This window comes from Arachis stenosperma, chromosome 5 (assembly GCF_014773155.1).
Source record: "Arachis stenosperma cultivar V10309 chromosome 5, arast.V10309.gnm1.PFL2, whole genome shotgun sequence".
In the NCBI taxonomy this organism is placed as follows: Eukaryota; Viridiplantae; Streptophyta; class Magnoliopsida; order Fabales; family Fabaceae; genus Arachis; species Arachis stenosperma.
The window spans coordinates 139,653,370-139,668,529 of NC_080381.1; the positions used below are offsets into that span (position 1 = coordinate 139,653,370).

At 32.7% G+C, this 15,160-nt stretch overlaps 1 protein-coding gene across 1 annotated transcript; it reads right to left on the reverse strand.

Annotated features, from left to right (window-relative positions):
• Positions 1-2,414: 2,414 nt before the first annotated feature.
• Positions 2,415-6,642, reverse strand: LOC130979811 (receptor-like protein EIX2). The gene is made up of 2 exons (XM_057903358.1): positions 3,124-6,642; positions 2,415-3,003 (listed from the first exon to the last, which is right to left on the reverse strand). The coding sequence occupies exon 1, from the start codon at positions 6,469-6,471 to the stop codon at positions 3,163-3,165; it is 3,309 nt and encodes a 1,102-aa protein (XP_057759341.1). The 5' UTR covers positions 6,472-6,642; the 3' UTR covers positions 2,415-3,003; positions 3,124-3,162.
• Positions 6,643-15,160: the final 8,518 nt, after the last annotated feature.

Consider the following 15,160-nt stretch of genomic DNA (forward strand, 5'->3'; position numbering starts at 1 on the left):
CATTAGACCGGAAGAGTATGGAGGAAATAGGATCTTGGTATGGAGAGGTGCCAAGAGGAAAAGGGTTTCGAGAAGCATGAGAAGAGTAACGTTGGAAAATTTGATTCGAGAAAAACACAATGGCTCATTAGACCGGAAGAGCATGAGAAAGAGGGTTTCGAGAAGCATGAGAAGAGTAACGTTAGAAAATTTGATTCGAGAAAAACACAATGGCTCATTAGACCGGAAGAGCACGGAGGAAATAGGATCTTGGTACAGAGAGGTGCCAAGAGGAAGAGGGTTTCGAGAAGCATGAGAAGAGTAATGAGTTTTCAAGCGAGAAGCATGAGAAAAGTAATGAGCTCTTTGGTTTTCAGAAGTTTTTTTGGGGTAAATGTTAATTTGGTTTTTGTTGTTTTAGAAATAAGGATTGATTTGGATAAAATTTGAGTTGTTGAAAATAAAGAGTAAACACCCAATCCGGTCCTCGTCCATTTTCACGAAGGATAAAGCGATCCCTGTCCAAAAAAAAGGGACATTTCGACCCTCAACCTTTTTATTTTGGGACAATACGGTCCTTTCGTTAAAAAAATTATTAAATAATAATAAAAATTAGCTTTGTGGGGTTTTATTTGTATTTTGTGGGGGTTTTAAACCTCCACAAACTATTAATAACTTTGTTTTTAAAAAATTCCTTCATCAATGGTGGTTAAGTGAAAAAAAAACCATTGATAAAAATGATGCCACAAAAAAAAATAATGGATTAACCACCAAAAACATCCCCGAATTATTCAGACGCTGACAAAAATATCCCTAAATTTTACCATCGACAAAAATACTTTTAAATAATTTAAAAACATAACAAAAATACCCAACAGTAAATATATATTTTTAAAAAATGCCTTAGAGATTGAATTTTGATGTAATTTTTTGTAAGCATGATTATAAAAATGAGATATTATTATTCTTAAAATTTGGTAATTTTTTGTTAATTATATATATTTTTTATAATTTATTTTGTTAACAACCAATAATACTTTTAAAAAATCACAAAAAATATATACTTAACAAAAAATCATCAAATTTTAAAAATAATAATATCTTATATTTTTAATCATGCTTACAAAAAATCATATCAAAATTCAATCTTTACAGTATTTTTTGAGAAATACATATTTAATGTTAATTTTTTTGCAAGATTATCTAACATTAAATATGTATTTCTCAAAAAATATATTAGAAATTGAATTTTGATATGATTTTTTGCAAGAATTATTAGAAAAATGAGATATTATTATACTTAAAATTTGGTGATTTTTCGTTAAGTATATCATTTTTTATAATTTTTTTGTTAATAACCCATAATACTTTTAAAAAATTACAAACAAAATATATACTTAGTAAAAAATTATCAAATTTTAAGAATAATAATATCTCATTTTTCTAATGATGCTTGCAAAAAATTACATCAAAATTCAATCTCTAAGGTATTTTTTGAAAATATATATTTACTGTTAGGCATTTTTTTTTGCGTTTTAGAATTATTTAAAGGCATTTTTGTCGATAATAAAATTCGGGTGTATTTTTGTCGGCGTTTAAATAATTCGGGAGCGTTTTTGGTGGTTAACATGGAATAAGAAATGAAAGAAATAATTATAGTATAATACCTTTTAAAGGAAAAAAATACCATGGAATAAGAAATGAAAGAAGAGAACTTTAATGTTGATAATATTGGTATTGGTGATAATGACGATATAGGAGATAATGATGATGATAAAATATAGTTACACAATAAAAATAATAGAAGTAGGAGTGATAATAATGAGGATGAAAAAGATAATGGTAGTAGTGTATTAGTTATATTGTTAAAAATATTTTTGTGGGGGTTTAAAACTCCCACAAAATACAAATAAAACTCCCACAAAATTAATTTTTATTATTATTTAATGAATTTTTTAACAGAAGGACCGTATTGTACAAAAATAAAAAGGTTGAGGATCGAAGTGTCCCTTTTTTTTGGACAGGGATCGCTTTGTCCTTCGTGAAAATGGACAAGGACCGGATTGGGTCTTTACTCGAAAATAAAAGTTGATTTGCCAAGATTTGAGTGGTTGAAATTTGGCAAGATTTGATTAGTTGTTTCTAAAATTTCGCCAAGTAAGCAATATTGCTGATATGGCGTTAGTAGAAGAAGAGGAATTACTTAGAAGTAATATGGTGCATGTTTATGTATCTACTTTTATATATTAAGAATAGATAGATTGAGTCTCACGTGTATCATAATAGGTCTCAAAGAAGATAAATTAAATTAAATGATTGAGATTGTTGGTGAATGCAAAATGAGAGAAGAAACCATCTTCAAAATGTGTTCAATATATAACACCGCGTGTTTTGGATGCAACAACTGCGAATTGAAGAAAAGAATTGCAGCTGGGAAGCAACGATGAATGCATGGAAGCAGAAGAAGTAGGCATCTAAAACAGGGGAAAAACAGAGTTCTTGTGGCTTAGGTATATGCAAAGAGCGAATGTGAGATAAATGTTATGCAACCAAATGCACCAAAATCCAAGACAACTATGTCACATGCATGACTGTGATGCATCTGAAACAATGATTGCTTAACATCTTCCCATCTTCCTACTTAGCTGAATTCAGTTAAGCCATATTGAACTGCTAGTCATCAAGCTTCGCAAGAAAATTCATTGCCATGCAAAAATGATTTGATGACCGTTATCCCATGAAAAATATAAAATAGATATCATATTCTCTTGTCTAACCCAAATATATCACAACACTGATTGGTAACTGGTAGTTACAATTCACAAATACAAACTGATATATCAATAAGTAACACTCACTAGTACTTAGTTACAAGTACCCAACTCATATTTTATTTACTTTTAAAGTTTCTCACACTAATTTCATGACCGACTACTTAGTTTTATTGATCACTTGAAAGTTGAAAGTGCTGCTGCTTTATTTGCTTCCTGACTAGAATGATACCAGCACATGGTCGCCGATCCGCTATCAGTGAAAAGATAAGAAACCATTAACATCATTCAAAGTTCATAGGTTAAACAATATTTCATATCAACAAAAATTGAAATAAGATAAACTTAAAATAAATAAAAAAGAAGGTATTACCAATCAAGCTAGTAGTTGCTGCTTTTATCACCACCGTTGTCACCTTGACATAACTTTTTCTGTTATGTTGTTCAAGAACCGGAAGTAAGCATATCTCCATGAGCGATTGAAGAGGATAGTGCCAAAGATCCCCCAGAATCCGACGAAGAATCCCAATCCCATGCTTGCAAAGAATGCTTGAATAAAACCATCATTCTCATCTTGGCTTTTAACCACAGATTCTTGATGCGGTTCTTTTACAAAACACAGCTTTTCAAGAGGTAGCCCACAAAGACCTTGATTTTCTTCGTAGCTTGAGGCATTGAAACTCTGCAACTGTGTGCCAGTTGGAATTTGTCCAGACAAATTATTATGTGATAGATCCAACACAGAGAGAAAATTAATTTGTGCAAGACTAGAAGGAATGGAGCCAAATAAATGGTTTCTTGACAAATCAAGAGACTCCAATGATAACAGCCTTCCAATTCGTGAAGGAATTTTTCCTGTCAAGTTATTTCTTGATAAATTCAATGAAACTAGCTCCACCAAATTGTCAAGCTCTGATGGAATGTCTCCTGACAAGTGATTACTTGAGAGATCAATACCTTTTAGAAGTAACTTATTATTGTTGAAATTGTGTTCTGCACCTTTCCACATCAACAAAGCAATTATATCATAATTATACCTCTCGCTTCCACCATTGTGGTGGACAGTATAATAATGATAATAATAGGAATCTGTTAAGAACCTTTCTTGGGTCGTCATTGCAGTGAAGTTAATGAAACATTTGGGAATTTGGCCCCACAGATGATTAACCGAGAGATCCAAGAAGCGAATGCCATTTAGAGAACATAGAGATAATGGTATACTTCCAAAAAAGTGATTTTTCCGCAAGCTTAACATTTGCAGTTGTTGTAAGCCGCTTCCAATCCAAGAAGGAATGGTTCCTGATAATTTGTTCTCTCCTGCATCCAGCATCACTAAATTTTTGCAATGCTTCATCGAAAAAGGAAGCTCCCCCGTCAAGCTATTGTTTCTCAATATCAATACAAGAAGCTCAAGAACTGATCCCATTGAAGTGGGGACTTGTCCAGAAAAATTATTGTTACTCACATCTATATAAGCTAATGATTTAAAATTCTCCCAACAATCAGGGATTTGACCAGATAAATAATTGTTTGAAATATCTAATCGGCCTAATCCTTCAGCTATATCATTGGCACATACAAATGAAGTAACATCTGAAAATTTATTGTTGGACAGATCCAGGGACACAGCTCTTCGTAAAAATAGCGGGATTGAGCCTTCAAATTGATTTGCAGCCAGATATATGAAAGGATATTCAGTAAGCCTCAATGGAAAATCTGGAATTATTCCAGTGAGATTGTTGTACGAAATGTTCATCCTATATAGCCTTGTTGATAGAGCCCAAAACCACTCTGGAGTGATATCCGAAATTCCAGCATTGGAAATATCAAGTTGCATCAAGTTTTTCTGTGTCTGCAACCATTTTGGAAAATCGGGACCCAACTTGCAATGCTGCAACATTATCACTTGCAACTGAAAAGGTGGAATCCAGTCACGATTAATTTCCAAAACAAATGAGTTGCCAGATAAGTCCAAGACCTTCAAGTTAGACAAATTATGAAACAGAGAGTCTGTGATGACCCCTTCCAAAGAGTTTGAGTACATGATCAATGTCTCCAACTGTGACGGAAATTGAATTCCTTCAGGAACCTTCCCATTTAGCTTATTTTCAGACAAATATAAATGTGTTAAAGATGGGAAGATTGAGATGTCAGGCAAAGTTCCGTTGAATTGGTTATCTTTGAGATTCAAATATTGGAGTGAGTATCTTGCGCATCCAGACAAGTGGTGGATTGCAACTGGAAGCTCTCCCATCAAAGTGTTGTGGGACAAGTCTAATGATGCGAGACTACATGTGTTTCCAAATGACTTTGGAATTCCACCTTCTATAGAGTTCCAACTGATGGTCAAAGCCTTTAACTGAGATGGCAACCTGATATTGTCAGCTATTTTCCCTCTTAACTGATTAAAATCAAGGGACAACTCTTTTAAAAATGGAAATATTGAAAGGTCATCAGGTATTAAGCCAGTGATCTGGTTACCTTCCAAATCCAATTCTTGAAGTGAGTGAGTGACACAGCCAGCTGAGAGATTATGAAGAATTGATTCCAAATCTTCAGTCAAATCGCTTTCAAACACCTCCAAAGAAGATAAGGTGCATATATTCGCAAAGGATTTGAATTTCCTGGCCGTGATTTGATAATTAGATATGTCAAGCCGCTCAAGTGATTGCAATGTGATGTCAAAATGATTTGATGTGGCAGCTGTGGAACCCTCTAAGAGGCTGGAATCAAGGTGAAGTTCAACAAGGTTGGAAGTGACATTGGACAACCATTGGAATAACAGGGAAGGAGTGAAGGTGTTATCAAAAAGACGCAAGATTGAAAGAGAATTAGGAAATTTGAACTTGGAAAGTCTTAATGTTTGTGAAGAGATAAAATGATCTGAAAGTGCACAATCGTATAGGCTGAGTTTTGTTAGTGTGGATATATTACTGATGGCTTGTATCCACTTATAAGAATTATTGAGATTCAATACAGAGCTCAAGCGAAGATGGGTTAAAGAGGTAAGAGTGGATAACCATTGTCCTCCACCACCATTCCCATCATCATTCATTTTGAGAGAACCACCTGTACCAAGGTAAAGCTCGTGCAAGCTTGAAAGGTTCCCAAATTGAGATGGTATTGTTCCTTGGAAATCATTTAGATTGAGATAAAGATACTGCAACTTGGACAGATTTCCAAGTTGATAAGGAATTGAACCCTCTAAGTCATTGGAACGAAGATTCAAGTATGTTAAATGAGGAAGAGATCCAAATTGAGTTGGAATTCTTCCACCAAAGTGACAAAATGACAAATCAAGATACCTCAAGCTGGTGAGATTACCAAAGAATTCAGGGATATGGTAATTTTCAAAACCGTTGCAACTGAGGTTCAAGTACCTGAGTTGCTGCAATTCCACTAACGAGCTGGGAATCTTACCTCTCAAATATCGTTCTAAGTAGTCGTCACCGTGAAGGTCGAGACTGATAACATGGGCAGTGAGGTTGCTGCAGCGAACACCGTTCCAATGGCAGCAATCACGACCCTTCCACGAAGAGAGAATGCCGTAGTCATCAACCATGGCGGCCTTGAAATCCAGCAGTGCTTGCCTCTCCCGCTCTGCGCACTTCACCTCTCTTCCTGCTGCAGTAACACAAACAAGAAGAAGGTCCACCGTAACAAAGAGTAAAACAGCTTCAATCAGAATCAGATTATTCATCCTCATCATCACTACGCTCATCACAAGTGAAGTATGAACTCAAGAATGTGCCTGTTATAGCACCATATATGGATCCAATTTATAGTAAAGGACCTCCATTCGTTGCTATGAATTACTATCACTATCATGTCTCACTAAATTTCCAGAGTATTTCTGACGTTGCAGCTTTTAAATTTCTTGCACCATTTTGCACGGAATGAAGGTACGAGGAGGACCACAATCTTTATAGAGTATCGATCTTCAATTGGGTGCTTGAACAATGAGGACGATCCATTCTATATTCCAAGCTGCATGCAACTTTTAATTTTCCACCATATGATGTTGATATCCAATATCCTTGTAACGAAAAACTATTATTATTTAAATTATTTTAATTGTTTTCTATTAGCTCTACAAGTTAAAAAAAAAAAGGGATGAACATTTTGATGGATAAATTATATATCTAATTGGTAACTTAAAGATATCTGAACTCTCATTTATTTATAAAGAATGAACATTTGTTGCAACTTCCACTTACACAGACCGTTCCAGCTATTACAACTCCTTCACTCCTCTTCTTTTAATTTTCCCTCCTTTTTATTGGTCATAACTAATGAAAAATACAAGCTTATCATATTGGTGGCACTCATTTAAGTCAAAGTTCTCATCTACTAGTATCCATGGCGTTCTACATGCACCATTCAAAGTCATCAAATTATCTTTCTACAATGTTTCACCCCCACTTTGAATTATTCAATGACACCATTTTCCATAATATGATGTTGATAGCCAATATCCTTGTAAAGAAAGTGTCCTTATTATTTGAATAATTTTACCAATTCCTATTACTTCTATTTGCTCTACAACTAAAAAAATGAGATCATAATTTTTATGGATGAATTCTATATCTAATTTGTAACTTAAGATATTTGAACTCTCTTTCTATTTTATTTATCTATATAAAAGTTAATATTTATATTTTCTTGCAATTAAAAAATAACCTCTCTTCTGCTTATTTTATTGCCACATAAGTTCTTATGTCAAATTGTAACTTTTATAGAATTTTCAATTTGCTTTTGTTATTATCCTTCCTCATCTAATAACATTAATTAGCATTATCTTTTAACTAATAATAAATTAAATACCATTATTATTTTATTTTTTAAAAAAATGGTCATATTTATTTGTCATTAATTAATTTTAAAATATTACTCTATTTTAATGTATTTTATATTATAAATCAAATCATCTATATATTATATTTTTTATTGTAATGTCCCAAGCTTCTTTTTTTTTATTATTACTCTCCTACCCTTTAATTTTATCAAAATTCCTACATTACCCTTATTCCTCATACCCAACCCTAACCCTAAATTACTAAACTTCCACTCTTCCTCATCAACCACAGCCCCCCCCCTTCTTTTCAAAACTCACACCATACACAAATGCACCCACGCACAAAAAAAAAAAAAGAGAGAACGGTAGAAGGGGCTGCTGCCTCCACGCCTCGCCGCCGAAGTTCTGTTGCTGCCAAGTCGCCATCGACGTCAACCTTAGAGAAAGAGGAAGTCTGCGAGTTGAAGGAAGCTGGAAGAGTATCGCTTTGTTTTGGATTTCAATAAAACAAGTTTGTTCTTCTTATGTTGATGATCTTTGAAGTTAACATAATTTTGAACCACTCGTGATTCTTTCTTTCGAATCAATAATTAAAAAAAAAAACTGTTATTCGGTTGCTTAGGTAGAAGAACTACGTGACGAATATATGCATGGAGTGTTATTCTTGTTTGCTAGATTGGAATTATAATATTCTCTGTTTAGGTGTGGCAAATTTTTTTTTTTTTTTTATGATCTGTTAGTTGAATTGAAGATCTTTTTCGATCTGAAAGTTTAGTTGAACTTTTTTTTGTTTGATAATCTGTTCTGCTATGGCTTTGTTTGTTGAACGTGGCTTTTCTTTCAAGGGCACTATTTCTTCTGGGAACCTTCAAGTTCTTCCCTTCTCAATTTAGGGTTCCTTTGATTCTGAAATTTAGATTTCAATTTTTGACTCATTTTATTTCTGCTCAGTTACACACTTCATATTTTTCATGGTAAAATGACTCAAAATAGCACGCAAATTAGGGGACATAAATTTTTGGTGAATAGAAATTTCTATGTAGTAATCACTTTTTCAAAACCCATGAGAATCTTGATTTCTTCAACTAACCAAAAAAAAAATAATAATAATAACGGCAGCTTCTTTGTCCAATTTCATGAATCATGCATTAGCATTACCCACTGCACCTCAAATACAAAAGATATAATTTCTCTACAACTTTTTATTGCTATTTATCCAATGTGTGACAATACATAGTATCAAGTGCTATTTCAAAATAATTATTAGTGGCACACATACTTAATCGTAGTTAGGTGATTGTTTTAGTGCCTTATAAATGGTGTCTAATTTCCCATAAATGAGTATGCATGAACCTTCGGAAATTGCTTTCAGGCGTCTTGGTTCTAATAAGTCCTCCTCAAATGTGTTCATCATAACACCGCGTGTTTTGGATGCAACAACTGCGAATTGAAGAAAAGAATTGTAGGTTTTTGGATGCAATAAGGTGATGGATATTATCATTGAGTTGTGTTTAAGATCTTGTCTATGGTGGGCAAGTGATGAACCACAACATGTGAATTGAAGTAGCATGCATGCTGGGAAGCAATGATGAATGCATGGAAGAAGAAGTAAATGATTATGGCTTCAATGGTGTAGTGTAGGATTTGGAGATGGATAGGAGGGATTCGAACGAGAGATCTACAATAAGTGAGCATGCGTTTGCATAGCTCTACTGTGGGGATTGTGTGTCCTATAATCACTCCAAAATTTATACTAAAATTTTCTTTTCTGTAATTACTAACGCTTGATTCTAAAAGAAATCTTAAGTGAAAAATAAATAGTTAAAAATGAGATCATCCAACAAATAAAGGAGTTGCATCCAGTGTTCTTTCTTAAGTGAAACAATGATTGCTTAACATCTTCCCATCTTCCTACTTAGCTGAATTTAGTTAAGCCATATTGAACTGCTAGTCAAGCTTCTCAAGAAAATTCATTGCCATGCAAAAATGATTTGATGACCGTTATCCCATGAAAAATATAAAATAGATATCATATTCTCTTGTCTAAACCAAATACATTACAATACTGATTGGTAACTGGTAGTTACAATTCACAAATACAAACTGATAATCTATAAGTAACACTCACTAGTACTTAGTTACAAATACACAACTCATATTTTATTTACTTTTAAAGTTTCTCCCATTCACTTCATGAATGACTACTTAGTTTATTGATCACTTGAAAGTTGAAGGTGCTGCTGCTTTATTTGCTTCCTGACTAGAATGATGCCGGCACATGGTCGCCGATCCGCTATCAGTGAAAAGATAAGAAACCATTGACATCATTCAAAGTACATAGGTTGACCAAGTTGCCGTCGCCATTGTTGAGAGAGAAGAGAGAGCTCGAAGACTGAGAAACAGAACGTGCGAGAGGAGCCATCGTGAATAGAAGGCTGTTTCGTCACCGGTCGCCGTTCGGGTGAACCTTGGTTGCTAATGGAGCTGTTGGTGCCGCTGGAGTTGAACCGTTCCTGACAATAACCCAAACTATCGCAGCTCCACCTTGTCGTTGCCCTAATTCAAATTCTGCGCTCATTCATTCCATTCTACGTCAATCCTCCAATTTTGACACTCCGGAATCGGTATCTTCGGTCTCTTGGGACCAAGTTGTGAGTAGGCTTTACATTTATAATTGTTTGGCTTTTCATCTATAATTATTTAGATATACGGTGCTTGAACTTAGTTATACTTACAAAGATTATTATCAAATGATTTTAAATTGGTTTTACTAATTGATTTATTAGAACTAAATGCTTATCCTTGTTAAACTCATTTTAATATGCACATGAGACTATATATTTTTATGAGACTATATGTATGTTTGAAGAAGTTTTATATTATTTTAAAGCATTTGATTTTATTATAATATGTATTTTTGAATCATTGAAATTTTGTTGGTACTCACTTATTTTGGAATTGTGAAATATTTTGAAATGACTTAAGATTGAGAAAATATGATTGAATATGATTTGGATGAGAAAGTATTATCAGATTTGATTTGATTCGATACCTTATATATTTGAAAGATCAAAGATTTGTTGTGTTTGAAATTATATATTTTGAATTGGTTTGGGAGGCTCGTATTAGAAAACCGTAGTTAACGACGGTTATGACGTTAACCTAGATGCATCTGGCTTAGACCTCAGCTAGCAGGAGCGTTGCTAGCCTAACGTGTAGGCCACACGTTGGATCTGTTATTCCGTACGGACACACTAGAGGAAAGGGCTACCCATAGAGTTGGAGCCGCCCAAGTGTGGACTTTTGATTTGATTTCTGTATGAGAACTCCCTTATTGATTCACTTATTATTATCAACTATTATTTTCTAATTAAAATTATTTTAATATGATGTTTATATGGTCTCATGTTGATTATAGATGTATTGTCTAGTCACTGAGTTGCAAAACTCATCCCATTTTTTCTAAAAACAATTTTCAAAAACAATTACTTGTCTATGTGAGACTCTCTATTCAAGATGTAACGATCTGCAATGAGTACTTATTCGTTGATGAGTTCTTAGATGTATCTATGCTCCATATAACACAGGCAGGGTCCAACCATTCTTAATTATTTTAATTTTTGTTAAAAATGTATAACTATTTATTTTAGAACTTGTAAAATATTTGTAACTTTCTTATTCAATTTATATTTGAGTATATTAGGCTTGCTATAGGATTCCTGAGCGCCGGTCATGGTTCATTTTGGGTTATGACAAATTGGTATCAGAGCTTAGGTTTAATCTGTGTAATATGGAGCAAGTGTCATATGGTAGAATTACAATTGTATAAATAGAAGCGCGCTTATTTGTACAAATTGTGGCACTATCAAAGGCCTATAGGAATGTCATCTTTGTCCTTTATGTCGTTGTTGTCTTCTGGTTGTTGTTATCATACGACTTCTGCCGCTTCTTGCCACTCTTTTCCTCTTCTTTGTATCGCCTTGAGTTATCCTTTGGCAACTTTTCTTGAACTTGCTTTTTCAATGATTTCATTTTTGGTTCCCGTTTGCGACTCTTTTAGTTAGTTCTATTCTTCCTCACTTTTGTGAATATTTGCTTTAATCTTCCTTATGATTCTCGATTTCAAGATTTCATTCATGTTCTAGAATATTTGATATGTTCTTGCTGTGAATTATTATTTGATTCCTTTTGTAAAACTGTATTCGGATATGTGGATTGTGAATTTGCTTAGCCGTTGAATTGAGATGCTTTCTTTTGGATTTCGATAAACAAGGAGTTTGTTCTTCTTTTGTGGATGATTTTTGAAGCTTACATAATTTTGAACCACTCGTGATTCTTTCTTTCAAAACAATAATTGAATTGCTATTTGGTTGCTCTAGGAGAAGAAATACGCAATGAACATTTGAACAGAATGTTATTCTTGTTTCTTTTTGGATTGGAATTGTGATTTTCTTTGCTTTAGTGTGGCGAAATTTTTGGATGATCTACTAGCTGAATTGAAGATCTTTTCGATCTGAAAGTTTGGTTGAGTTCTTTTAATTTGATGATCTGTTCTATTACGGTACTGTATTGTTGAACATGGCTTTTTTTTTTTCACTGAACACTTGCTTTTTGTCAGTGATTGGATGATGAATTCTGTTGTTGCTTAGATCCAAAGAAACCGAGAACTCCTTACCCTTGTTTCTTCCCTGAAACTTCTATTCTTCAACTGTTCTTATCATTATTATGTAGAGGGATTTAGCTTAAGTGTTGCTTGGTTCGCAATGCATTTGGGAGGTTGAGATTTGTAGATCGGAGATATTGAAAAGAATTTTCTATTATTTTGGACATGGACGACTAGATATCTAATTCCTTAAAACAGAACAAATTCTCTACTTTACTTGTTTTTAGATTCAATTATAAATTATAAATCGTGCATGTAAATCAAAATGTAGTTATATTCTATGCAGTATTGTAGCCTGGTTGATGAGCATGATGTATACAGTGGAAATGTGGATTGAATCTAGTTTTTTAAAATAGTTTTTCCAAACTCTTCTTTCCTTTTTGGTCATTCTAACTTACTGTACTAGCAGCATTTGAATTAAATGTCGTTGGTTTTCCGTGTAGTGTTGTTCGATCATGGGTCTTGGGTGCATCCTAGTGATATGCTTTTGCACTTGTTTGGTTCATTTGTTTAATTTTGCTTTTTTTTTTTAAATTTGCTACTTTGTGTTGTTTCCTTTGTTATTCTCTCGTGCTTAGAAATCGATTTTTGTTTCTCTTTTTCTTAGGAACCAATTGAAAGGTTTGGAATTGCACCAAGACTGTTTTCAAGATTCTGAGGTTGATATGTCCTTATTATATTATTCTTTTTCTTTCTACCCCTTTAAATATTATAAAAATAACTTGATTATATAGTCGTTTCACTTTTTTTTTATGACTTGCAATGCTTTTCATTGATTGCAACGATTTAAAATTTTGGATCAGAAGATATGATTTGAAAAAAAAAAGAAAAGCTCTTAAAAAAATAATACAGGCTCATGATCTAGATTAAACTTGTCTTCTCTATTGAATTTTTCTGCCATATTTATTTTCTAGCATTAATGGTTGGTGCAAAGTTCATTTTAAACCTGTTTTCTTGCAGCGTTATGTTCGTTGAGATGGTTGAGTAACATTGTCCATGTAATCGAGTTAGATACATAGAAGTGGAATTGGTGACTTTTACCTGGAGTTTGAATGCCCTAGATCTTTTCTTTCGTCTCTTCTATTTTCTTTCCATGTATTTAATATGAACATGTCAATTCCTGTTCCTTTGCAGTGTTGTCTTCCAATCGATACTTTTGATTACCATACTCATATATGGTGACTTCTAACTTGGTACAACAGTTTGTGTTTTGTTCTTAATGATTTTGACTGTTAGCTTTGAGAATGGTGATAGGCCCAACCTGTTGTTCCCCCATCCTAGTTATTGACACACTTTCAAGATAGGAGAGTAGCGTTTAATGGGCACTTATTGGTCGTCATTTACCATATATGCTGATTGTATCATATATACTCAATTTTGCTTTTTATCGCTTTTTATTTTTGACCGAGCACATAGAAGTTATTGGAATTGATCACATGAATGGTATAGTTGTTTATGCTTCCAGCTATCTCTGACCAAAATCACACGGTGCATTGGTTGTGGGGGCTTATCAAGGATAAGAGGATTTGATTTTAGTTTTAACTTTTTGATGGTGTTTTCTCTTTGGATGAGATATTGGAATTAAATCGCAAACATGTTTTTGTGCAGTTAAACGACCGAGTATATTGGAGATTTAACTTCGGGGGTTCAAGAGCAAGATTTTGTCTACACATATTTTATTTCCAACTCAACTTTGTCTTTGTTCTCACCTTGTGTTTTTGTTTGATTTAGTCTTACGTCAGTTTGACAAGCTGTTTCTTTCACTTATCGTTGTCTTTTTCTATACGTGTTTACCATAATTGGTCACACTAACCATAATCGGAGATTTTTGCTTGAACGCTGTGAGGGGTTTGAATTATGTTAAAATTGTTATGAATTGTTGTGCTGGTCTTAAACTGTTCTTGCATGTGAAGTATTGAAGGATCTCTTCTTGGATGGTTTAACTAAGATTTTGTATTTAAATGAGTTGAATGTACATGTAAATTTTGGCATAAAGAACAACAAGAAGATAAATAGTATCTTGTCATGTTTTATACTACCTATATATTATTTATAGTCAAGTAATTTCTAATTTTTTTATATTAGTATGCTTAATAACTAAAGCCATGATAATAAGAAAAATAATAATTTCCAAGAGACTTAGTTAGAGATTTCTAAATTAGAAAAAGAGAGCAGGTTAGTTTCTATGACAGTTAATGTTTTTATTTCTATGACTAATTGATTATGTATTCTAAAATGTGGTATCAAACTTTGAATTTACTGTTTTACTTTACTTTTCTGTTATTATCTATCTTATTGTTTATGATTTTGATTTATGAATGTTGTGGATATTTCATTTAGGTTATAAGAGTGTTTCCCTTCATTTTCTTGCTTGTGATGCTACTATTTCTTATTATTATTATTATTATTATTATTATTATTATTATTATTATTGTAACTTTTTTTATTCTAATGTTTCAATTTTGATCTATACATAATATAGACTTTAAGTTTTGTATCTTCTTTCTCTCCTTTGATACAAAAAAAAATTGTGCCCTTTCAAGTTAGAAATAAATTAGAAGCCAAGGTGTGTGTCTACTATTTTATTTTATTTTATTTTTACATTCAATCAAGGTTTTTATGGCTTTTCTATTGTGATTTTCATGAATGCAATGCAACTTCTCTCTTCCTTCGATATATATATATATATATATATATCAACTTTTCTGTAATTTACTCTATGTATGTTGATGCTTCACTTCAATCAATTAATTCTATATATAATTCTGTATCTATTACTGTTACACATCATGTATTTAAAATATTAATTGAACTTTTTAACATTTATTTTAATTAGAATTTTATTATTAGTTATTTTGTCTTTTTTATAATTTTTTTATTGTGCATAAATTTATTTATTAATTAAAATAGTTACACATGTATGAACAACAAAATTATTGTATATTTTATTTT